The sequence below is a fragment of the Pituophis catenifer genome, unplaced genomic scaffold, assembly GCF_029215685.1.
Source record: "Pituophis catenifer annectens isolate HBS135680 unplaced genomic scaffold, rPitCat1.0.hap2 SCAF_11, whole genome shotgun sequence".
Taxonomy (NCBI): domain Eukaryota; kingdom Metazoa; phylum Chordata; class Lepidosauria; order Squamata; family Colubridae; genus Pituophis; species Pituophis catenifer.
Genome location: NW_027256891.1, coordinates 21,528,072 through 21,555,424, shown reverse-complemented (window position 1 = coordinate 21,555,424; position 27,353 = coordinate 21,528,072). Strand labels below are relative to the sequence as shown.

At 41.9% G+C, this 27,353-nt stretch overlaps 1 protein-coding gene across 1 annotated transcript in view; it reads left to right on the top strand.

Annotated features, from left to right (window-relative positions):
* Positions 1 to 27,353, top strand: part of PCDH11X (protocadherin 11 X-linked) — a 559,346-nt gene that overhangs the window by 43,797 nt on the left and 488,196 nt on the right. The window contains exon 2 of the mRNA XM_070952127.1: positions 21,026 to 23,512. Coding sequence (XP_070808228.1) covers positions 21,026 to 23,512 — 2,487 coding nt within the window. The remainder of the gene's footprint in view (positions 1 to 21,025; positions 23,513 to 27,353) is intronic.

Genomic DNA, 27,353 nt, shown 5'->3' with positions numbered 1-27,353 from the left:
AGATGGTGTGTTTTGTTTAATATCAGGTATGAAGAATGCAGTTACATCTTCATCTCCAAAAATTCCAGGTGATGGGTCTGTCCAAACTCACATTTGTCCATTTCCTGTATTGTTGTTAGTTGTGAAATTGTATCCGATCCATTGTGACCCCATGGACAATGTTCCTTCAGGCCTACCATCCTCTGGAGTCCATTTAAGCTCATGCCTACTGCTTCAGTGACTCCATCCAGCCACCTCGTTCTCTGTCGTCCCCTTCTTCTTTTGCCCTCAATCGTTCCCAGCATCAGGTTCTTCTCCAGTGAGTCCTTCCTTCTCATTAGGTAGCCAAAGTATTTGAGTTTCATCTTCAGGATCTGGCCTTCTAAAGAACAGTCAGGGTTGATCTCCTCTAGGACTGACCAGTTTGATCGCCTTGCAGTCCAAGGGACTCGCAGGAGTCTTCTCCAGCACCATAGTTCAAAGGCCTCAGTTCTTTGGCTCTTTCCTGTATAGCTTTCCTGTTTATTATCTTTGCTTTCCCTAATCTCATTTCAAATCCTGGCTTTTCCAGATGCTCTTCATTCCCTTAATTGTTAATTTTGCCTGAATCTTTGAAGATTTCTCTTCTATATTTCCTTAAGACCCAGTTTAGAATGTCCGCATAACAATCCAAGAGCCTTGGTAGTACAGTGGTTTAAAGCACCCTGTTATTAACACAGCTGCGTGCAATTACTGCAGGTTCGAATCTTACCAGGCTCAAGGTTGACTCAGCCTTCCATCCTTTCTAAGGTAGGTTAAATGAGGACCCAGTTTGTGGGGGCAATAAGCTGACTTTGTATAAATATACAAAAGTATGAAGGCTATTGCTTAACGCACTGTAAGCCGCCCTGAGTCTCCGGAGAAGGGCGGCATATAAATCAAATTAAATTTTAAAAAAATCCACCTTGTGTAAGATTAAACATGGCACATTTTCTAGTTCATCTAGTTGTCCATTGTTACTTCCATTCATCTCCATGGCTCATGTGGAGAAGCACAACTCTTTCAGAACTGTACCACTGCTCTGTACCAGGCTGAAACATGTTAATGATGAATGGATGAGCAAAATCTGTTATCTAGAATTATCATCAAAAGCAGGCAATAATAGAAAAAACATTAAGCTTAGGCATCAGAGAGAGAGAGAGGCATTAATCAATGCAAGGAGAACAGGTTTTCTCCTTTTAATTTAATCTCAGGAAGGACTTTTGAAAGCCACGGTTTAGGTATAAACCAATTAATTTTGACAATATTATTTTTCCTCTCCAACTTTAATAGAAAGTATATTATAGGCTAAAAATTACAAATGAATATATGGGTTTAGGATCAAGTGTGGAAATAATAAATCTATATAACAGCTGTCTCCAACTTGACATCTACTCGTGATGTTGATTCATATCTCCTATAGGTAGATATCACAGGAATTGCAATTCAATACGTTTGGAAGTTATCAAGTGCATACTTTTGCATGTCAGAATAATTATAGCTGGTTTTTAAAACATATAATATAGAATTCTAGGGCCGAAAGGACCTTGGAGGTCTTTTAGTTCAAGCTTCTGCCCATATTCTGAATTAGGCTCCCTTAAGAAGCAGGAAGCAGAGTTTTGATCCTGGCAAAACCTCTTTTATTTACACGACTGTGAACTCCTTTCATTCACAGTCAGCAAGGCCTGTCCAAACAGTTTTCAAAGGAATATTTATCAACACAGACCTTATCTCGCTTGGAAGGCTGCCAGGTAACTAGTTTCCAAAAGCAGTACAAAGCAAAACTTGGCACAGAGTCTCTCAGTCACGGAACGAACAAATTGTTTCCTGCAAAAGTCCACTCCCTATTTACTCCTCTTTTGTTTCCTATGGGAGGGTCCAATCACCTCCAAGGTGTGGCTTTACTCCCAAGTCGACCCTCCTTTCTGAGTTGTTCTTGTCTTCTGGCAGCTCTGTGCATGTGCACACTGGGAACAGGTTCCAGCTGTTCCTCTGCCTCACTTCTATCTATCTCCCTCTCTGCCTCCAGCACAGAGCCCTCGTCTGAGCTTTCTCCAGCCCACAGGACTGGCCCATATTCCTCCCCAACCTCCTCACTATCTGACTCTGTTGTGGCTCCTCTGGCCACCAGCAGGCCATAACAGCCCAAGGCAGGAAAATGTATACCATCCTGGACAAATAGTTGTCCAATCTATTTTTTTTTTTTAAACTTCCAGTGATGGAGCACCCACAACTCCAGGAGGCGAGTTATTTCATTGATTAATTGCTTGCATTGTCAGAAAATTTCTCCTTCCTTCTAACTCTTCCTAATAAGAGTTGGATCTCTTATTAACAAGTTTCCATCCATTACTTCTGATCCTGCCTTCTGGTCCTTCGGAGAAAAATGTCAATCCCCTCTTGTCTGGGACAGCCTCTTAGGTACAGGAAGACAGTGAAAAGAATAAAAGAGTTGGAAGGGACCTTGGAGGTTTTCTAGTCCAGGGGTCACCAACCTTTCAGACCTCAGAGACCACTAAATTCATAATTTTAAATCCCGTGGACCACTAATATGATCTGCTTAATGACCAGCTGGGTGGGCATGGCTAGGTGGGCATGTGACTAGGTGGGCATGGCCAACTTGATGTCACTCATGTCAAGGGGTGCTTCACCGGCCTCTATTCACCTCTCCCATCCCAGCCACTCCTCGCCTGCCTTACCCAAGCTCCTTAGGGCCCCAACAGGAAGCAGTTGTTGGAGCTAAGCAGCCACGATGAGAAAGAGTTGGCTCGGTTCAAATTGGATGTGGCCAAGAAGGAGGCTCAGCAGAAGCACCTCACTGAGGACTACGAGCATAGGCTTTCCAAGCAAAGGGAAGACCTGTGGGAGTGCAAGGCCAGGTATAGGTGCCTGGAGGCTCAGCGGGCTGAGATGGTCAGCCAGTTCCTGGCCATGATACAGTCCCACTGGAACAAGGCCCCCCAGCTCTTTGCCACCAGTGGCACTTCCCTCCAGCCTTTGCCCAAAGCCCCACACCAGGAAGCTGAAGCAGACCCCAAGTCAGAATTTCTGCCCCCCTCCAACCCGCACAAAAAGACCCCAAAGGGGGAGAGTCTCTGCAGCAACACAAGCGTTCATTGCACGCTTGTGCATCTGTCCCAGGGGCCGTAGTTTTGAGGGCTCCTGATTTAGTGCAATATAAAAAATGCAAATAATTTTTCTGCGAACCACCAAAATTTTCTCACGGACCGCCAGTGGTCCATGGACCACCAGTTGGTGATCGCTGTTCTAGTCCAATCCCTTGCTCAAGCAGGAAGCCCTATAACATTTCAAATGAATGGTTGTCCAATAACTTCGTAAAAAAAACCTCGTGTTGGTGCACCTAAAGCCTCTGGAGGCAAGTCACTCCACTGATTAATAAAGTCATTCTGACTGTCAGAAAATTACTCCTTAGTTCTAGGTTAGAGCTAAGTTATCATGTTCTCCCCAATCATTCTCTTCTCTTCTACCTAGCTCCTTCAACCGTTCAAGTAATTTTCATATAATTTAGCCTTCAGACCCCTTATCTCCTTTTCTTGCTCTTCTCTGCACACTTTCTAGGATCTCATTATCCTTTTTGTATCATGGTGACCAGAATTGGATGTTAGCGTTTCAAGGGTGGCCTCCCTCTTGCAGTATAAAGTGGTATTGTTCCTTTTTCATTTTCCTACTTCTTTTATCATATCTGTGGTACGATTCTGTGAAATAGATGACCTCAGTGATAGCTTGCATGACTGAATTAAAATATGAATCTAAATCTCCCCGATCTTAGTCTCACCGTTGTCTCTGCTTTCCAAATCTGCCTAGCTCTAAAGAAGACCCGTAAAAGAAATCACAATGTATTTCTCATCAATTAAGTGACCATTCATCACCAGTTCTTATTATAAACAACAGTGAGATTCCAGTAGATGATTGCATAATAAAATAACTAAGAAAAAAAAAAAAGGACTAAGAAAAAAATATACCATGTTTTTCGGAGTATAAGACGCACCTTACTTTTTGGGGAGGAAAATAGGAAAAAAAAAAATCTGCCTACCAGATATTCATTTGGCTAGGGTTCAGCAACCTTAAACACTCAAAGAGCCACAAAGGTCCTAACCAGAAGCCCCCTGTCCAATTCTGGAGCCAACTGGAAGTTCAGTTCCCCCACCATAGAGTCTTCTCCTACTGTGGCGTCCTTTTTCCTCTGCTGACCAGAAGTCCTGTTCCCCTACCATAGAGTCTCCTCCTACCGCGGTGTCCTTTTTCCTCTACCTATCTTAACTGAAAGCCCTATCAATTGTGGAGCCGACTGGCAACAGGGAGCCACAGCAGAGGGATGAAAGAGCCACATGTGGCTCCAGAGCTGTGGGTTGCTGACCTCTGGGCTAGGGTCTTTAGCCTGGTCAGCTTCAGCACATTAGTTCGCTCACTGGTTTTGAGGTTGGGGCTGGTTGGGGCTAAAAAACAGCTTCTAAAGCAGAGCTGATCGTTGGAGGGAGCAGCAATGAAAAAAGCAGGTGAAGTGCGGAAGGCAGCAGCTGTTCCGGGTAGCCATCTTGGGCACCATGCATCAAGTTTTCAGATGGCGATGGCAGCAATGGTGCTTTGGTGATCCCTGCAGCCTTGAAGAGCTCTCAAACAAAGCGTTTGGAGGCTGAAAACGTGATGTGCGGAGCCCAAAAACGCAAGTCAATGTCGGTGGCAATCTCTGCAGCCAGGAAGAGGACACGCAGAGGCCGAAGGGTACGGGCCGGTGGATGGGTGGGTTTACATTCGGAGTATAAGATGCATCCAAATTTTCAGCCTCTTTTAGGAGGGAAAAAAGTGTGTCTTATACTCAAAAAAAAAAAAAAAAAAACGGTACATCAAGTTCCAGACTTTTCAAAGTCTCCCCTGCCTGGAAAAAAAGGAAGAAATTGTCTCAATTTATAGTCTGTCAGAATTGTCTTTTTCTACCTTCAAGGTGTAGGCTCCCCATTCTCCAATTTAGCAATTATATTATTATGGTAAGACAGATAAAATTACTTTTGAAAATCCTTCCCACTCTCTTTAATTCCCTTGCCATTTACTGAAGGGAGGTTTTTTTTTTTTTTTTTTTTTTTTTGTCATACCGTGGATTTTCTTGGGTGACTTGGAGGGTTTCTCAGTTCCTCCTGTCCCCCCACCCACAAGTTTTCAAACTGTTGTAGAACAACCTTCTCCAATTGGAGATCATTCAAATACAAATCCCAGGACTGGAGTTGAAAAGTTGTAACCAACTTATTGGAGTGTTCTGAGATGGTGATGATGGTATCAAGATTTGTGTTTTTGTTGGGTTTTTTTTTTTCACATTAAAAAGCACTAGAGTTGTGTAAAGGAAAATTGTAATAAAAATTATTTAAAAAAAAAATCTAAAAAAAATAAAAAGTAACCACTGCTAATATATTACTTGAGATGAATGTTTTCCTTTCAGTTGACAGTCTATTTTTTTCCCCCTATAGTAAATATCTATCACTGTTCTCCCATACAAACGGGCATCTCACCTAATCCTTTCAGCCAACAGATGGGTTTTAAGGCAGTTAATGAAAAATGGCAATGAAGTTAAAAAGCACAATTAATGTGGTAATTAAAAGCAAATTAAAACACAACCACAGGAAGAGGCAACGTATCTCCTACCTCGCTTAGACAATATAGACTCTCTTATTTATTTATTTATTTTAAAATAAACTGGTGGTGGAAAGGTAACAGTAGATAAGGATCAGTTATCCTGCCAGATGTTGCTGGACTTCAATTCCCATCCGTGCGAACAATCATGATTAGTGGTTAGATTATATAAATTGGAGTCCAGGAATACCTATGCAATTATCATCGCTCACCGATGAAGCAAATAAGATGTGAAAGCTATAAATGTATAAATATAGATGCAGCCATGTAACGTAACTTACGATGGGAAGCATTTCTCTGTGGGTTTCCATTTTAATTGAAAATAGAATGAGATTATGAAATACGAGATATTCAGAATTGAGTCAAGTCATACTTCGTGACTGGTACTTTGATTTCTTTTACGCATCTCACATTTCATTTTGTTTACATTCCTTTAACAAAAATAAGGTTCAATGCCAGGGGTGAAATCCAACAGGTTCTAACAGGTTCTGGCGAACTGGTTGCAGAAATTTTGAGAGAACCGGCAAATACCACCTCTGGCTGGCCCCAGAGTGGGGTGGGAATGGAGACTTTTCAATATCCTTCCCCCAGGAGTGGGGAGAGAATGGGGATTTTGCAGTATCCTTCCCCTGCCACGCCCACCAAGCCACACCACACCCACCAAGCCACGCCCACAGAACCTGTAGTAAAAAAAAAAATGAATTCCACTACTGGTTCAATCATATTTTGATCATGTGACCATGGGGATGCTGTAAGGGTTGTGTGAAAAACGGATATAAGTCATTTTTTTCAGTGCCGCTGTAGCTTTGAACTAAATGAACTGTTGTAAGTTGAGGACTACGTACCTGCAATATCGTTACCCTGCTTTAAGCAATTGTATTTTTAAAGAATGACAGGCGATGCCTTTCCTGTTTAACAAATCAAATGCTGGAAGATTTAAGGAATGAGTCTGTGTGAGTTAATAACTCTTACTAAGTTTAAACCTGAGACCGGCTGATGCTATTTATCCATTCTTTAGAGCTCTGGGCTTTGTCTGACCAATTTAGTCAGATCTGTTACATTTTGATGTGGTGTAGCTCACTTCCAAAATGCAGGCAGCGGCCTTTTCCGAGGAATATGTGTGCATGTCTATCTCAGTGCTTTTAACAATTCCGTCTTGAAATCACTTTGAACAGAGAAAAAACAACAACAACAAAGAAGTAACTAAAATGGAAGTGATCCTCCGAGGATGAAGGATTTCAACATGTTTCTTGTGTTTGCTTTTCAATTTCTGCAAGGAACAAAGACTTCGAGCCTACTGCAGCTCCCAACAGCCATTATTATAAAGATGACAGGGTGGTGAGGGAATTACCATCTACAAATATAAATCCTTAAATGGATTTCCATTCTCAATTTGGACACTTTCTATATTCTGTGCATCTTGCAGTTTGCAACTTTCGTTTACCCAAATTAGTAGGAAAAGAGAAAAAAAAATACTTATAATATAGGAAAAAAAGTAATCTGCTGGTATATATTAAATAATGCCCCAATGGGAGAAGAATAGATCTTGACTTTTTGATTGTTTATTGTTTTGAGGGCCTTTCCTTTTTCTAAACACTAAAGACTTGCTCCTAGAAGAAAATGTTGATGAAACGATCAATGTTGTTTCTTGATATTTTATATAGACAAATTTTTTAACCTCCACCCTCCCAACATATATATAGAAAGAGCAATTTTTGGGGGAAAAAAGTGGTTTGTTTTTGCTTTTCTTTCATTTGCATACCTGTTATAAGATATATTGCTTTCCGAATGATGAACTCTTTTGCAAATTACCATTGAGGCCTGGGGAGAGCCAAGCAAATGGATTTGTTGTCTACCACATAACAATCTAGAGTTTTCAGATCTCCTTGAGGAGCAGAAGAAATTTAAACTCCTTCCAAAAGCAAATATTTGCTTTGTTTTTAGAGAACTAAGTTGAACACAGGTCAAGGAAAAAAAAAAAGTAGCAGAATAACAGAACGACAGAGTTGGAAGTGACCTTGGAGGTCTTCTCATCCAGCCCACTGCTCAGGCAGGAAACCCTATACCAGTGATGGCTTACCTTTTTGCCATCATGTGCCGGGGGGGGTGAAGGAGGTTTGTGCGCATCCCCACACCCATAATTCTATGTACGCCGCCCTGCACATGCGTGCACAGCCCCCCTCCCCCCCTGCTCCTGGCATGTGATGGCCCAGTAGGCCCGTTTTTCTTTCTCACCTGGCTCCAAATCCTCTCTAGGCATCTGGGGAGGGCAAAAACAGCCTTCCCCACCCCCTCGGAGGCCCTCCGGAGGCCTGAAACGGCCCATTTCCCAACTCCCGGTTGGACAGGAAGTGACTTCTTTTGCTGTCCCCAGCCTCCAGAGTCTAGAAAGCACCAGAAGACCCAGAAATCAGCTGGCTGGCACACTCATACGCACCAGAGCTGAGCTGACATGCCCACTGATATGGCTACGTCTGCCACCTGTGGCACACATGCCATAGGTTCGCCATCATGGCCCTATACCATCACAGACTCCTAAGTGCTATAAATCTACCATTACAGCAAGATTTTGTTCTTCAAACATTTTTAAAAAATTTTTAATAACCTTTATTGTTAAAAAAAAAAAAAGGTTGGACACGGTGGAGCCGTCTTGGCAATACCTCTGCCATACAAAGTGTAACATAAGTCTCTTATGTATTCAATATACATTAGTATTTACTAATTATATACACATACTTAACCTCTTATACACGCTTACAATTACCTAATATATTACATATATTGTCTCTTGTTTCAATCTACACATCCTTGTTCAGGGCCGGATTTAGATGAAAAGAGGCCCTAGGCTATTCCACTTATGAGGCCCTTTCACCTATAGTGAAAGTGTAATTTTAATTTTGCTAACAATTTGAATGTAGGCCCCTCTTGATCTTGAGGCCCCTCTTGATCTTGAGGCCCTAGGCTGAAGCCTAGTTAGCCTATAGGAAAATCCGGCCCTGTCCTTGTTCTTATCCGTTCCGACTTCCATTACTCAAATCCAACCATTAGTAAAATCTATTCCAAATCTCACAGTATTCTGTCTCTCCTTTATTTTTCAGTTCTAGTGTCCGTCTATCACGTTCTGCACAGTCAAGTACTGTATCTTCTTTGTTATTTCCCTTTCTTTAGGTATGTTTACACTCGTCCATTGTTGAGCATAAACTATTCTCGCTGCTGTTGTGATATGCAGTATTAAATATGTTAATCCTTTATTCAGACCTTCTTTTATAATTCCTAATGGTTTGAGTTCCAATCTCTGTCCAGTCATTTCTTCCAACCACATTTGAATCCTTTACCAGTATTCTTTTACTTTTCTACATGTCCACCACATATGGTAATAGGTGCCCGGTATTTGGTCACATTTCCAGCATTTCTGTACATTTTGGCTAGCCTAGCTGGTGGTATGTGCCACCTATAGAACATTTTATATAGGTTCTCTTTGTATGATGTGGCCAGAGTTAATGTTTTTTTTTTTTTAACATTTGTGATGTTGCCTTCATTTTTTTTGGAAAGTCTTTAGGTAGGAATTCAGACTCTGCATCCAGAGTCAGATTTATGGAATTACACTAGTAGTTGTATTTAGGATGGACATTTTCCAAGATGGAAGAGTAGTAAAGAGGTTTTTCTTTTCTCTTTGCTTCCATGTTGAACCTATAGTCCAAAAATTCCATAGTAAGTCTCCCATCCAAATACTAAACACATTACACCCAGTTTATCTCCTCAGAATAGCTCTGAGTAGCTACTATTATCAGCTCCTCAGAGCTTAAAATGCAGCAAGGTGAAATTACCTTCCTGTTCTCAAACTCTCTGGGCATTTTCAATCTCACACAGTGGACTTAGATTTACTCTTTACTAATTAAGAGATGGAGTTATTTATGGTTATAATAGTTGGGCAACATTGACATTTTGAGTCCAAATACTGTATGTTCATTTGCGTTCATGTGAAGGAATCTAGAGGCATTGCTTCTACTGCATGGCAAAAGTTACGTTCAAATTTAGGCCAATCACTATCAGAAGCTATGAATATAAAATGAAGCAGAAATACCATAGAGATATAGAGTTTCTCTCCCTCCCTCTTTTTCACACACACACACACACACACACACACACACACCCAAGCACACAAAACCACAAACATACACATACATTTCTTTGAGCTCTTGGGGAAAAACTAGGATAAAAATCTAATGAACTACAGTAAATAACACAAGAACAGATGGTATTTGAAGATTAATCAGCAGCCATGTAAGGATATTCATTTAAGTTTGTTGTCCTTGTTAGATAGGCTGTTGTACCTCCTGATAGCAATGCCAAGCCTGTGCCCTAGGCTCTCCGTTTATGGTTTAAAATTGGCATGCAGGGAAAAAAGTTCTTCCATTGGTCCATTCCAGTGGTGAAATCCAAATTTTTTTACTACCAGTTCTATGGGCATGGCTTGGTGGGCATGGCAGGGGAAGGATACAGCAAAATCTCCATTCCCACCCCACTCCAGGGGAAGGATACTACAAAATCCCCATTCCCTCCCTACTCCTGGGGGAAGGATATTGCAAAATCTCCATTCCTACTCCACTCTGGGGCCAGCCAGAGGTGGCATTTCCCGGTTCTCTGAACTACTCAAGATTTCCGCTGCCGGTTCTCCGAACTGCTCAAAATTTCCGCTACCGTTTCTCCAGAACCTGTCTGAACCTGCTGAATTTCACCCCTGGTCCATTCCCTAAAACTATACTCAGGTATTTAATCAATACTACTAATTTTGGGGTTAGATCCCAATATAATATTTGTTGAGAGCATCTAATCAGGTACAAAATCACCCCATTACTTAGATCAGGGATGTCAAACTCAAGGCCCGGTGGCTGGATCCGGCCCACAAGGTGCTTAGATCTGGCCCACAGGGGCTGACCTGGAAACAGTGAAGGACCAGCATGTGGTACCTCTGCCAGCGATAACAGAGCCAGGGAGGGTCACAGGCAGCCCTCCTGAGCTCTGTTTTCACTGGCAGAGGGCTGCAGGAGGTTGTCACAGCTGAAAACGGAGCTCGGGAGTCCATTTTTGCTGGCAGAGTGCTGGGCCACCCCAGGCGCCCCAACACGAGTGATGTTGAGCTGGCCATGCCCACCCCGGCTCCCTGAGGTCAAACACAACCCTGATCTGGCCCTTAATGAAATTGAGTTTGACACCCCTGACTTAGATCGTCCCTTCTTTACATGAAAATCACCAACTGAGGCATCCCACCAGACGTGGGTTTCAGTAGGCTCTGACCAGTTCTGGAGAACCGGTAACGGAAATTTTGAGTAGTTTGGAGAACCGGTAGTAAAAATTCTGACTGGCCCTGCCCCCATCTATTCTCTGCCTCCCAAGTCCCAGCTGATTGGGAGGAAATGAGGATTTTTCAGTATCCTTCCTCTGGAGTGGGGAGGGAATGGAGATTTTACGGTATCCTTCCCCTGCCATGCCCACCAAGCCATGCCATGCCCACCAAGCCACACCCACAGAACCGGTAATAAAAATTTTTGAAACCACCACTGCATCCCACCCTCATAATTTAATTTTTTAAAAAATAATAATCGGAACTTTGACTGCAGAATCAACAATCTTGGGATAAACTTTAATGTGCTAATAGCACTTCATTGCTATGGCTGTAGGCTGAGTATGTTATATAACAGCAAACTTTCCTGTTAGCTTCTGTCACAATAGGGGAAAATACAGCCCCCACCCACAAAAGTTGATGTTTCTGGAATCTTCCTTCAGGCTGGAGAGAAACTGCCGTATTTAGAGCAAAGCGCCATCATAACTGATATTCTAATCTGTCTTTCAAACATAGAATTGGTCTCCTGCTTTCCCTGGTTTGTATAAATGTATCTCCACGGAGCTAATGGACTTTGATGGGAAGAAGAATTAGCTTCTTTCGTTCTTCATCCCTTTTCCATTTTTTAGGTCCTCTGACTTTGAGTGAAGTGGATCATACAGAGACCAAGAAAGGACCTCTGCAGATTTTCATTGTTCTCCTGAATAATTACTTAATAACAGAGGAAATTGTTAAATAGATGTTAGTTTCTTGTTAAGAAGGACCCAACCTCATTTAGTATTATGGATCTATTTCTTCAGATATCCCATTTACCTGTGTTCTTGATGTGGTAGGTTATGGTATGACCTTAGATTCCAGAATTTATGGAAATCTGACTACTTACTGAACACACATCGCAGAAGATGGTGGATCTGAGCCCTGTTTTTGACAGATGGCTACACTTCAAAACATTGTGGTGGTTGTTGCAAAGTCGTGTCCGACCCATCGTGACCCCATGGACATCCTCCAGCATCCTCTACCATCCTCTGGAGTCTATGGATGGAAAGCCATCTATGCCTCGGGTATAACGCAGGTATAACACTCTGGGGCCAGCCAGAGGTGGTATTTTCTGGTTCTCTGAACTACTCAAAATTTCCACTGCAGCTTCTCTGAACTGGTCAAAATTCCCGCTACCGGTTCTCCTGAACCTGTCAGAATCTGCTGGATTTCACCCCTGGTATAACGTGTAAATTTTCAGCATGCTTAGCTGGAAAGATTGATGGAACTTAGTCAAACTCCTCAGCTTGCAGACTTAATGACATTATTAGAGAAAGATCTTGTTCTCCATCTAACACAGTGTATAAAGTGCTTAAGCTGATTAAAATCAATGTCTGAAGGCCACTTAACTGGATTTCGACTACTGAGTCTTACCGTTTGCATGAGAGTTTGGTGCAGTCTACCAGCTAGTCCACACTTGGCAGGAGGCCAGACAGTTTGACAACTGGTGTCCGTTGCCCACTTAGAAGGAAGGTCTCTAAATTCTAAACGTGGGATTGCAAAATATCGCAGCTCCATTCTGTCAACTCTGCACGTCCTACTACCCTCGTGTAGTTGATTTCAGGGTAATGTGACTTTTGATCGTACTTTGAAAGGGAAACCAAAGGAGGTAAAGTTTAGATTTGTAGCTCAAGAAATATCGTACTCTATATTCCACGGTCATTGTTTTCATTGTTTCCCCTCCCCTTGTTATATATTGACTGAATAATTGCATGCATAAGAGCTAGGCTTGTTACAATAAGTCTAATGGTCCATCAAATCTAGTAGAACTACTACAATATTTTTTGATGCAGGACATGACAATATTAAGCTGCTTATATTCTTAAACAATCCGTTTATAACCAGCCATTTGAATTGTTCTTACTTTGAATTAAAACTGAGCTTTTCCTTTCAGCCATCCTTATATTCTTTTGTGTTTACACTTTGTTATTATGATGGTTGCAACCATGTAAAAAAAAAGATGTGGAGACTCTAGAAAGAGTGCAGAGAAGAGCGACAAAGATGATTAGGGGACTGGAGGATAGAACATATAAAGAACGGTTGCAGGAACTGGGTATGTCTAGTTTGATGAAAAGAAGGATTAGGGGAGACATGATAGCAGTCTTCCAGTATTTGAGGGGCTGCCACAAAGAAGAGGGAGTCAAGCTATTCTCCAAAGCACCTGAGGGGAGGACAAGAAGCAATGGGTGGAAACCAATCAAGGAGAGAAGCAACTTAGAACTAAGGAGAAATTTCCTGACAGTGAGAACAATTAACCAGTGGAAAAACTTGCCGCCAGAAGTTGTGGATGCTCCAACATTGGAAGTTTTTAAGAAGAGATTGGATAACCATTTGTCTGAAATGGTATAGGGTTTCCTGCCTAAGCAGGGGGATGGACTAGAAGACCTCCATGATACCTCCCAACTCTGTTATTCTATATTCTATGATCCTGCCATACAATGAATAGCCGATATGTTACTTAGAGAATTCTGCACAGTTTTGCATCGGGAAAAATGGAGTTACGTTAGAAGTAAATTAGAGACATGGGAGCTTTTCAACAAGAGATCCGGTTCTCCCGCTTTCCCTTTTCCATTCAACACTGATATTATTTTCTGTTTCGGCAGCCCAACAAACATATTGTATTGCTTACAAAAATAGGAAACTTGTAGGAACTTGCGGATTTGCAATTCACCCAGTTGCAAACAAGTGATTGCAAGGTAATTGGCTAATATCCAAGAAAAAGTCCTTATTTGTTGGGTTCCAAGATTGATCTTGGAATTTTTTTTTTTTTTTTGAGAATCAAAGAAACGGACATTAATTTTTTTCACAGGTACTCCTCGACTTACAACCACGATTGAGTCCCAAATTTCTGCTGTGAATTTTGAAAAGGTCCGTTTTAGAACCTTTTTTTCCACCAGTTCTTAAATGAATCGCTGTGGCTGTTAAATGAGTCAGGCTTCCCCAGTGACTTTGTTTGTCCGAAGACTGCAAAAAGGCGAGCCCGGAACATTGCGATTGTCATAAATATGAGTCAGTTGCCAAGCATTCTGAATTTTGATCATGTGATCAAGGGAAGGCTGCCCGGTCACAAAAACAGGCCTAAATTACTTTTTTGCAGTGCCGTTGTAACTTTGAATGATCTCTAACTGAACTGTTGTAAGTCAAGGACTACAAATGTAGCTAATGCCCATCTCACTCACAGATACCTGTGCAAAGAAAATAAGCATTGGAATATGTCTATCTTATCTCGAACTGGCTTTCTTCTTGGAAGCTTGTGCATTTCTTTACAAAAGTCCCACTTTATTCCTTATTTCAAGATCCTGCATTGTTCTTCCATATGTCTCTGCAGAAGAGAGATGCTAAATATTGAATATTTCTTGTGCATTTCAGCAGCCTATTGTGTTTCCCCAAAAATAAGTCCTCCTCTGATAATAAGCCCAATCGGGCTTTTGAGCGCATGTGCTAAAATAAGCCCTTCCCGAAAATAAGCCCTCCCCAAAAATATTTAAACGCATGCACGGGCAGTCCCCGCCATTTCCTCTGGTTAGGGTTAGGGAGACAGAGCTGGAAATCAGGTAAGACAACAAGGGGAGCCCCATCTTGCTCCATGCACCCCAAAATAATAAGACCTCCCCGAAAATAAGGCCACAAGCTTATTTCGGGTTTCAAAAAATATATAAGACTGAGTCTTATTTTCAGGGAAACATGGTAGCTGCATAGGAATGGAGGAGTAATTTTTTAAAAAAATTATTTGAATTGAGATTGTTCTTTATCCTTTAAAAAAATCTGGTTCTTTTTGAAACATTTAAAGAGATACTTTCTCGTTTTTGTATTTACATGGCAGCCCAAAACACCTCCGAAACGGACTTTTGGATCCATTACAAACGAACAGGTAATTACATACCCACACTCAAATATTCCCTCCCCTTCCTTTTTGATTCTTTAAATATAGTCAAATAATTGTTCTATGAAAGGGACACCCGTCCTTTTTTTCAAAATGCTGAAACTGCGGGAAGAATGGGTGTTGAAACATGACTGAAACATTTCTATATATTTGAAATGGTGAAGGTAAGTGCGCATTTCAATAAGTTGATGTTGTATTATAACATCTTGAAGGAATCTCCTTATAAATTAAGTTTCGGGTTCTGCATGACATCTAATATTAGAACTTTGCGATTGTTCTGTCCCCCTTCCCCACACAGGCAAACACACAACCTGTATACTACCTGTATATGTGTTGCTGTGCACGAATATAGGCACTTTTTTTTTTTAATTTGATTTATATGCCGCCCTTCTCCAGAGACTCAGGGCGGCTTACAATGTGTTAAGCAATAGCCTTCATACTTTTGTATATCTATATACAATAAGTCAGCTTATTGCCCCCACAAACTGGGTCCTCATTTAACCTACCTTAGAAAGGATGGAAGGCTGAGTCAACCTTGAGCCTGGTAAGATTCGAACCTGCAGAAATTGCAGGCAGCTGTGTTAATAACAGGGTGCACTAAACCCCTGTACTATCAAGGTCTCTTAAATAATTTTGTCCTGTTTTAAACTTATTCCTCTACAACTATTTTGAAATCTCAAAAAAAGGTGTATGTGGGGGGGGGGGTCAGGAATTGCATCACAAGTTTCCTGCCCTAGTCAAGAATTACACTGCTAGAATAGACACAGGGCAAGCATCTTATTTTTTATCTTTTTTTAAAGGTAAAAAAAAAATGACAGCTCTCATCATCTGGGTTTGTTAAAAAAAAAACGAAATGGAGAGCCTCTGCCTGAATTTAAAAAAATCTCTGAGTTGTAGTTGCAGTGGTAACGACGGAAGAATCCATGCATGATTGTCAGATTGCATACAAATAAAGGAGCGTAGGGGAGCAAACTCTCCCACTTCTGTGGGGTTGCTTTCTTTTCTTTTCTTCCCGATTTCGCAAGCAAAAGAAAACAAAACCCCGCCAGTCATAACTCAGGAGCTTTTCAAGCAAATAATAGTGATTAAAAAAGGAAACCACACACCCTGAAAAAAAAAACGTGCCTACAATTCTCAAACTATTTACTGTAGAGTACAAGTCTACATTAGGGCCATGCTGTGGCTCAGTGGCTAAGACGCTGAGCTTGTCGATCAGAAAGGTCGGCAGTTCAGCAGTTCGAATCCCTAGTGCCGCATAAAGGGGTGAGCTCCCGTTACTTGTCCCAGCTTCTGCCAACCTAGCAGTTTGAAAGCACGTAAAAAATGCAAGTAGAAAAATAGGGACCCCCTTTGGTGGGAAGGGAACAGCCTTCCATGCCTATGTATTTAGGACAGGGGGAAATTGTGGCAGTGGGAAAGGGATCTCAGTTGCCTTAAGCCTTGACATGTAAAAATGCCCAATGTGTTATCTATAGAACAGGGGTCCCCAACCCCCAGTTTATGGACTGGCACTGGTCCATGGCTTGCCAGCAACTGGGCCATGCAAATAAGCAAAGCCCCATCCTTGGTATGCGGGTAGCACTCAAAACCATGCCCCCTCTAGTCTGTGGAAAAAACATTCTCCATGAAACCAATCCCTGGTGCCCGAAAGGTTTAAGGCCTCTGCTGTAGACTGCAAACCTTGGTGACCCCCCATCGGTATGCAGGCAGCATGCAAAGCCACGCCCCCTCTGATCCGTGGGAAAAAACTTTCTCCACGGAACTGATCCCCGGTGCTCAAAAAGGTTGGGGGGGCAGTGGTGGGTTCCACTTACCTTCGCTACCGGTTAGGAACTGTGTGACCATGTGTGTGGCATTTCTGCAGAGCATCCGTGATGACGTCCGGGTGGGTAGGTGGAGCCTCCTGCTACCACCACTTACCGGTTCTCCTGAACCGGGGCGAACCGTTAGAAACCCACCAGGGGGGAGGCGGTTCTGCTGTAGACTACAAAACCTTGGGCTTCTCTGGTCTGGATTTGCAAGGGTTGTGTTAAAACCAGGAAACGACAGCCAGGAAAAGCGAAGAAGGAATGAGATTGTCCTTGGATCCTTCTTTCCGTGTTTTCACCTCTGTCCTTGGTGTTCCTCCATTATCACTCTCTCTTTTGTTTGTGGTGGCAGTGTTCCTTTTGGTGCCCATCAGCATCATTTTCCATCATTCACAGAGATGCTATTGATGAATACTAATCACTTCTTTCTCCTTAAGGGGAAAAGTCTTTGCTAGGGTTTTTCTTCTTCTTCTTCTTCTTCTTCCCTCTCTCCTTTCCTTTAAAAGGGGGGAAAAATGAGGAGAGGGATTCAAACTTCCCAAGTTGATACGTCCATCTGGAAGTGAAAACCTTTATTTCCCTGTTCATTCTACCCAGACGTTATTCTTGTATACTATATGCAGAATTTATTTCTATTCCTACATATTGATTTTAGCGTGACGAGGAGAGACCCCCCCTGCCATGACCTACAAGACCTACGTCTGGTTCCTTATCGCTCATCATACATTTATAAAGATTGCATTATTTGTAATATTTGGAATCCTGATTTTTACCACAGCCATGAAAGCAGGGGTGAAATCTACTTACCTTCCCTACTGGTTCGGAAGTGCGCACTCCGTGCACGCATGCATGTCACATGCAATTTTGGAGCCTCTGTGCATGTGCAAAGCCTTCGGCACATGTGCAGAGGGTCAAAAACAGGTTAAAACCAGGAAGTAACGATGTCTGGGCAGGTGGGCGGAGCTTCTCACTACTGGTTCGTTAAACCATGTGCCACCACCGCTACCGGTTCGCACAAACCAGTATGAACCGGTAGCATTTCACCCCTGCATGAAAGTCATGCTGTTTTTTTAAAATAAATAATTTTTTTTAAAAAAATCAGAGATGCTGAACTGTCTTTATCTTGGTTTGCTTGCAACACTCCGTTGCAATTTTTGGCCATTTCTGTTCCACACCAAAAAGTTGCTGGCAATTTGTACTTTTTAAAAAAAAAAAAAAAATAGGGCAACCCACAAATATGGCAAATATTTAATGACAAAGAATATTCAATGACTGGGGGACTCATGTTCAGAAAATAGCTGGCAGTCAGATGTTAGATATGCAAAGCAGCTGTACTGTGTGACTGAGGACAGCTGTATTGCCTGGAGTCTCATCTTCATCCATCCACAAGTTCTTCCAACTTAAAGATGTGTCACGTCATTAGGCTTTCTGGAGTTGGAGAAGAGTTGGGGAACATTTAAAGAGTTGAGAAGTGCTGCAGAAGCTGCTTTGTGGAGTGGGGGGGTGGGCAATAACGTTTCAAACTCTCGTTGCAAAGCTTAAGGCCACGATTAAAAAAAAAAGGTTCAAAAGATAAAACCTCCCTCAAGTCAAGCTTGACTCTCGGTGACCTTATGGACCTGACAGGGTTTCCCCCCCCCCCTTTCTTTCTTTCTTTCTTTCTTGGCAGCACTACAAAATTATTGCTTTTGTTCTTCTCAACTTGCTTGTCTTCGCTTACAGCCTTGGTATCTTCTGGGTGGGCAGTCATCCAAAAAGAGCTTGTGTCTGATTCTGCTTAGCTTTCTTTCTTTTTTTATTTTTTTTACATCAGCCAAGTTTAGTTCGGTTTTGCCACTTGCTATAACCAGCTGGGTTGCTAGGAGGCCACTTGGGATGCATTGAATCCTGGGCTAACATTTTGCTAGCTTTTTGTTATACGTGGATGAAGATAAAGCTTTTAGATAAAAGGAGATATCCATCCCAGAAAACCCCCACAGATATATATACAGTAGTGGCCAAAATTGTGGAAACCTTTTGGGAAAAGTGTATTTTTGAGGTTTAATGGCTAATAACACCACTTTTATTTATTTATTTATTTATTTATTTTTGGAGTGTCAAGATAATCCTATTCCACTGCTGGAATGGCCTGGGAATAGACCAGACCTTAACCCAATTGAAAATCTATGGAGCCCACTAAAGAAACTTGTTAGTCAGAAGCGACCCAGCAATAAAGCCCAGTTAAAAGAAGCCATCATTCAATCTTGGTTTCACATTATAACAGCTGCAGAACTCAAAGACTTGGTTCACTCCATGGGAAGACATTGTAAGGCCATAATTCATGCTAAAGGTTACCCAACTAAGTATTAACTGACATGGGGATCATTTCTGTATATCTCATTTTTTTCTATGGTGATAATTTTTGTCTCTCTCGTTTTTTCTACGTGTTTCACTTTTCTTCTTTATACCGTAACTGCTATTCTAATAGCAAATCCTTCATAAAAAGTATTGCATTGCATTCTTGATTAAATTGTCTTTCCATTAATATATAATTTTATGGTACTACTCAAAAAAAAAAGTGGTGTTATTAGCTAATTTTTAGAAAATACATTTTTCCCAAAAGGTTTCCACAATTTTGGCCACTACTGTACACACACTGTTTAAATTGGGTGGGGTGGCCATTGTTCTCTTTTTATCGTATTGTGTTTCCATGGTTCTTGTTAAATACCACTATTTCTTCTTTAGCAAAGATGGTAGTTAAATGTCCAAGGTGTAAACAGGAAGAACCCATCACTCAAAAGATATGTAGTTCATGCTTGGATGACATGATAGACATAGCTTATGGTTAGTTGTTAACATGATTGATGGCAAACAGCTGCCTTGTTTAATGCTTTCCGACTTCCAACTACCACCAATGAAAGGAACAAAACCAAGGAAGCAGCTGATTATTTTAATGTCAGTCCTGAGTTAGTGAAGGTAGTAATCTGGGTTTGTTGAGGCAGTAAGTCTTTAAAAAGTCTGCAACAGATGTTGTATGTATCATGTTTTTTATCTTTAATTAATCACCCAAAGTCACTATACTGAGATGGGTAACTCCATAAAGTTCAATAAATAAATAAATGTTTGTTGATAAGCCCATGAGATAACGGGAAGGAACTAGTTGGCGTATAGGAAACCACAAGCTATGCTTGTCATGTTATCAACATAGGTCACCAAAAGAAGTCTTTCTGAATTGCTTTCTCCTTCCTACCCCAATTTAATGAATATAGTTTAAAGGAGTGGTTCTCAATCTTTACTTTAACATGGACCTCCTTTACATACCTTTTGTGGGGAAGGATATTGCAAAATCTCCATTCCCACCCCACTCTGGGACCAGCCAGAAGTGGTATTTGCAAGTTAGGGTTAGAGTTAGCCTCCAAACTACTCAAAATTTCTCCCGCTGGTTCTCCAGAACCTGTCAGAACCTGCTGGATTTCACCAGTGGGTTCGCAACCTGTGGACACGGCCCACTACCAATCCATAGCCTATTCACAACTGGGCCATGTGAGTGGCTGTCTGGTGAATGTCCGTGCATGCACACAGTCCCACTCGCATGAGCATCACAGGGCCTCGTGGCCCCACTCACATGAGCGATGGGTGTTCACGCACACATGCACTTTCCTGCTCCTCCCACAAAACGATCCCCTCTCTCCCCCCCCTCCGCTCTGGGCCATCAACCCAGAAAGGTTGGGGAACTCTGCAATAGACAATTATCTCATGGATATTTTTAAATCAGAAACACCCTATTAGTTATTATTGCCATTTTTGTAGGCATGTTGACTTTCAATTATCACCACTTCCTAAGCTTTTGAAAACTCTGGATGGTCCTTTGGAAAAGACACTGATTGTCAGTCCATTAGGTGGTAGAGATGATGGAGGGGGTACATACGAGCTTCCTGGTTTTCCCGGACATTCTTAAGAGGGATAATCACAGAACCTCAAACCCATATATGACTCATGAAAGAATACCAGGTCATTGTTTAAATAACAATTAAAGAACAAATTATCCTTGAATATTTTGAAAGCTAAGAATATATTTAATTCAAAGCATAACAGCCTGTAATTACATGTAGGATCAATTCATAATCATAGTTTACTAAAGAAGATGACCCATGGAATTAAGACGGATTTGTTTCCAAGGTCACCAGTCTTTAGACTTGCATCTTCTTTGGCATTACACCAAAGCATAAACATATGTGGGGGAAATTCAGATTGATATCATTCAGAAAAAAGAGCATATTGTGTATATAACAGATCTATGCAGTAATATATCCCTTTCTCTCTTTCTGTGCCTTCTAGGGACAAAATGTATTTGGACTTGATATAATTGAAACACCCGAAGGAGACAAGTGGCCCCAGTTGATAGTGCAACAAATTCTTGATAGGGAGCAGAAGGACACCTATGTGATGAAGATTAAAGTAGAGGATGGAGGAAACCCTCCGAGATCCAGCACAGCCATTCTCCAAGTCACCGTCACTGATGTGAATGACAACCGTCCGGTCTTCAAGGAGAATGATATTGAAGTCAGCGTTCCTGAAAATGCACCTGTGGGCACCTCCGTTTCTCAACTTCATGCCACTGATGCCGACTTGGGATCCAATGCCCAGATTCACTTTTATTTTAGCAGCCAGATCTCCACTTTGGCCAAAAGGCTGTTTGCCATCGATAATATTACTGGTCTTATCACTGTCAAGGAGCCCTTGGACAGGGAGGAATCCCCAGTACACAAATTAACCATTTTGGCGAGTGACGGCAGTTCCACACCCTCCAGAGCTACCGTAACAGTGAATGTCACAGACATTAACGATAACATCCCCTCAATAGACACGAGGTACATTATCAATCCAGTCAACGGGACTGTATTACTGTCTGAGAAAGCACCACTCAATACTAAGATTGCCCTGATAACTGTAATGGATAAGGACGCTGATCTTAATGGCAAAGTTACTTGCTTCACAGACCACGATGTCCCCTTCAGGTTAAAACCGGTGTTTGATAATCAGTTTCTCCTGGAAACAGCCACCTTCTTAGACTACGAGGCCACCAGAGAATATGCCATCAAAATAGTGGCTTCGGATTCAGGAAAGCCACCCTTGAACCAATCTGCAATGCTACTGATCAAAATCAAAGATGAAAATGACAACGCCCCGGTGTTTACCCAACCCGTGATCGGGCTCTCCATTCCTGAGAATAACGCTCCTGGAACCCAGCTGACCAAGATAAGTGCTACTGATGCCGACAGCGGCCGCAATGCTGAAATCAGCTACATGCTGGGATTGGATGCTCCCCCTATTTTCAACCTGGATCGCCGTACAGGCATTCTGACAGCCGTGAGGAAGCTGGATAGAGAAAAACAAGATCGCTATTCATTCACAGTGCTGGCTAAAGATAATGGAATGCCACCTTTGCAAACCAATGCAACCGTGACTGTTTCTGTTTTGGACCAAAATGACAACAGCCCTGCTTTCACGCACAACGAATACAACTTCTACGTGCCGGAAAATCTACCTATGTATGGCACTGTTGGACTGATCACTGTGACAGATGCGGACTCTGGAGAAAATGCAATAGTGACCTTGTCTATATTAAATGGCAAAGATAATTTTATTATCGATCCTCTCACTGGAGTCATAAGGCCAAATATTACTTTTGACAGGGAGCAGCAAGGATCTTATACTTTTCAGGTGAAAGCAGTGGACGGGGGCAGGCTACCACGCACCTCCACAGCTAAAGTGACTATCAATGTTGTCGATGTGAACGACAACAGGCCTGTTTTTGTCATTCCTTCCACCAACTACTCCTATGACTTGGTTCCGATGTCCGCCAGTCCGGGCTCCGTAGTGACGAAAGTGTTTGCTGTGGACAACGATACTGGGATGAACGCTGAGCTGCGTTATAGCATTATTGGTGGGAATTCGCGAGGGTTGTTTATGATTGATCAGTTAACAGGCAATGTCACTCTGAAGGAGAAAGTCATCTCAGCAGATCATGGGTTGCACAGACTGGTAATAAAAGTCAATGATTTAGGGCAGCCTGAATCTTTATACACAATAGCATTAGTGCATTTATTTGTGAATGAAACAGTCACCAACGGATCCTACGTCCAAGAGTTGGTGCGCCGAAACATGGAAACACCGGTTGGCCAAAACGTCGGGGATGGAGACATTACCCCACAAACCAATGACTATGTCAAAATCATCATTGCCATTATCGCAGGCACCATGACGGTGATACTGGTCATTTTTGTGACAGCTCTGGTACGTTGTCGCCAAACTCCTAGGCACAAAGTGGTCCAGAAAAGCAAACAGAGTGGTGAGTGGGTTTCTCCAAATCAAGAAAACCGTCAGATCAAGAAGAAGAAGAAAAAGAAGAAGCGGTCTCCCAAAAGTCTTCTTCTAAACTTTGTGACCATTGAAGAATCTAAGCCTGATGAACCTGGCCATGAACACATCAATGGCACCTTAGACATCCCTGTAGAGCTAGAAGAACAGACAATGGGAAAATATAACTGGGCCACAACACCAACCACGTTTAAACCCGACAGTCCAGATTTAGCAAAGCACTACAAGTCTGCCACTCCACAACCCACATTTCAGATTAAACCTGAGACTCCAGTACCACCGAAGAAACACCATGTCATACAGGAACTGCCTCTGGATAACACATTTGTGGTGGGTTGTGATTCCCTCTCCAAGTGTTCTTCCAGTAGTTCGGACCCATACAGTGTCTCCGAATGCAGCTGTCAAGGAGGGTTTAAGGCTCCTGGCTCTGTCCACACCAGACAGGTAAGAACAACATTTGATTTACGTCTTTTTCTTTGCTTTGTCACCCTCCCTCCTTTCTGATTTAGTTTCTTCCTTGTGTTACACTCTGCCCTTAGAATGTGGATAAATGATAGATGATAATGACAGACAGACAGACAGACAGATACCATGTTTTCCCCAAAAATAAGACCGGGTCTTACATTAATTTTTGCTCCAAAAGATGCATTAGGGCTTCTTTTCTGCTTAGGTCTTATTTGGGGGAAATAGGGTACTAAATGCACCCATCTGGCTGACAATCTTAACTGGGGCTTATTTTGCGGGTAGGGCTTATATTACGAGCATCCAGAAAAATCATGCTAGGACTTATTTTCCGGTTGGGTCTTATTTTGGGGGAAACAGGATAGATAGATAGATAGATAGATAGATAGATAGATAGATAGATAGATAGATAGATAGATAACTGAGAAGTAAATAGTTTGTGATTCATCAGTACTAAAAGGAAGAAATATAATGACTTTTAGCTATAAGGAAAATGTGATTGTTGAATGTGCATGTTAGGGGGTAACTCTTGTCTGCAGATGGCAGTGTGGCACTTCTTCCTTTGCATGCAGAAGAGCAGATCTGCAAAAGAAAAGAGAGGTTACAGTTTAGTCCAGCTAGCAAGATATGCTTGGGAATTTATGAAATCTGGACTAGGTGGAACCCATTAAAGCTCTGTAGGATCTCATAAATTGTTCTTAATGCTAAATGGAGTCTGGAATTGCCAATTCATTTCATTGACTTGGATCGGTTCCTCAAAGTTTCTCAGAAGCAAACACAAATTTATTTCCCCCTTCTCCGCATTATAACTCTTACGGAGTTGAGTATCACTTGCAAGAATAGACATTTACACTCGCTGTCTAGATCCCTAAAAACTAGGTGCCTGACAACAATCAACAGAAGGAAACAACCCTAAAATTAATATTGAGTGGGGTAGCCACAAATCCAGCTTTTGGCAACTTGGAATGGAGTTGTCCATTCCTACTCTTGTCTACAAATGGGTTAAATCGCAGTTCTGATTTACAAGAAGGCGAAGACTGTTTGTTAAGACATTGCTTTATAATAATGCAATAGAAGCACAGCTCTGTCATTGTAGAAAGCGAAACTGGGTTAAAAAACATTCAGATATGAAACAGATGCTCCGGTCAATTGAAGGGAGATTGTCACTTTTAAAAGAGCCAGAATCTTATTTTTTTATGAGGTGTAAAATTTGTCACTGGGGATTGCAATTTGGTCATTCATGGATGGAAGGACATATTTCTTACCTAAAACTGCTTCAGTTAGGAATTAAGTTTTTTGAATTTTGCTTACCTATTTTGGTTGCTTAGTTCTATCCAATCGGCAAGGTACCAAATGTTTTTTTTTTTAATTAAGTTTTATTGTTCCCACCCCCCCACTTTCACTTACATCTTTTTTTAACAGAGTATTAGCCATATCTTAGGAAGGAGAGAGAGGGAAGGAAGAGTAGGGAGGAAGGAAAGGAAGGGAAATTAGGAGAGAGGGGAAGAGAGGGGGAAGAGAGGAGGAGAAGGAGAAGGGGAGGGGAAATAGATAAAAGAAGAGAAGAGGAGGGGAAGAGAAAGTAGGAAAGAAAGAAAAGAGGGAGATGGTAGGGTGGAGGAGAAAGATTGCTGTACAATAAAAAAAAAGATGAAATGGAAGAAAGGCAACCCCGAACAAACCCAAATATATTAAGATAAAGAATGAATTGTTAAAGAATAAAAAGAGAATAAATATGAATAAGCAGGAAAATTAGAATTTGAGGGCAAATGAAGAGGTTGTTTATACAAGTAAGCAAAGAAATATTGAGATATGATTTTTAAAAAAGGGGGGAAAAAAGAAAATTGTGGCAAAAAAATTGTAATCGAGTCAAATGTATTTGAATTTGATAAATTGTATAAGATAAGATAAGGCAAGGTACCAAATGTTGAAGGAAGTTACAATGATGGTCTTCTGAGACCTTTGAGAATAGGATGGCTGTATTTATTTATTAGTCCAATTTATATGCCGCCCTTCTCCGTAGACTCAGGGCGGCTTACAATGCATTATAGCAATAGCCTGCATACTTTTTTGTATATACCTGCTTATTAGGGCTTTCGCCCCCCCCCCCCAAGCGGTGTTGTTCTATACAAAGTTGACTTATTGCCCCCACAATCCGGGTCCTCACACAACTAAAGTTATAATCTCAGGACCAAAGTAATGTTATAAGAGTGGTCAGTTTGTATTTGTAATGCAAATGGCCACAAACCAGCATTCTAACTGTATGGCTACAAGTTGCCTTATGCTATAAAGTAGGCATCAATGGTTAAGATGTCTCCTATAATGTGGCAACCAGGAAAATTATTGTCCTGTATATTTTATATAGTTGTGCTGTCCATTCTAGTTCTTGGCAGCAAAACCGTGATGGTGAACCTATGGCACGTATGCCACAGGTGGCACATGGAGCCATATCCGTGGGCATGCGAGCATTGCCCTAGCTCAGCTCCAGCATGCATGCATGCGCCAGCCAGCTGATTTTCGGGCCTTCCGGGCCCACCAAAAGTCAGGAAACGAGCCGTTTCCGGCCTCTGGAGGGCCTCCAGGGGGGTGGGGAAGGCTGGTTTTTTTTTTTTTAATTTGATTTATATGCCACCCTTCTCCGGAGACTCAGGGTGGCTTACAATGCATTAAGCAATAGCCTTCATCCTTTTGTATATTTATACAAAGTCAGCTTATTGCCCCCACAAACTGGGTCCTCAATTTACCTACCTTAGAAAGGATGGAAGGCTGAGTCAACCTTGAGCCTGGGGAGATTTGAATTTGCAGTAATTGCAGGCAGCAGATGTAAGTGGATGTTAATTAGTCTGCTGAGCCACCAGAGTTTTTGCCCTCCCCAGGCTCCAAGAAAGCCTCTGGAGCCTGGGGAGGGCAAAAAACGGGCCTACCGGGCCTACCATGCCATCACGTGCCAAAAGCGGGGGTTGCACAGGAGGGTCGCGTGTTCCTGCGTAGCGGGCGAGGCACATTGAATTATGGGTGTGGGCACGTGCATGCGCGACCCCCCCTGTGAGCCCCCCCCGCTTTTGGCACGCGATGGCAAAAAGGTTAGCTATCCCTATAAACTCCCCCTGTTTTTTTTTTTAAAAAAATCCTGCTTCTCTTACTCATATTTTTCACCATTCTTGACTGTTGCATTTTCCAGTAAAGCTACAACAATTGAATCAGGAACCTTTACGTTGATTCCATTTTTTTTTTCTTCCTTTCTATCCTTCCTCTGTGCACAATCCCCTCTTTCCCCAGGCTTTATGTCTCAATAGAAGCAGTCTAAAAAATTCTCAAGAGGGTGAAGCACTGTCATGTTGGTGGTAATAACTTCAGTTATAAAGACATACGTTCTTTCTAGGGTCCTTGACTTTAGAGAAGTTCAATAAAACCAAAAGCTCAGAGAAGGGAATCCCTTGGGGGTGTGATATCTTATAATGATGTGAAAATTGTATTTACCAAACTTCGAACCTACTGTACTTCGTACAGCAGAGTGTAATGCAATAGGACGACTTATGATAAGTAAAGTAGATCTCCGGGGACATATATGTAGAACGAACCGATATTGAAGTCGTGGTTTGTTAGGAAAAAGTAATTTATTTCACTGGTCATTGCTTTTCCCAATGAATTCTGGGAATGCGAACCGTTCAGTAGTAGATGCAACAAGTATGATATTTTCAAAACATTCTAGGACCGTGATGGTGAACCTATGGCACGTGTGCCCAAAGTGGCATGCGAAGCCATGTCGCATGGCACACACGGCCTTGCCTGTTTGTCTTCCGGGTTTCTGGCACGCATGCAC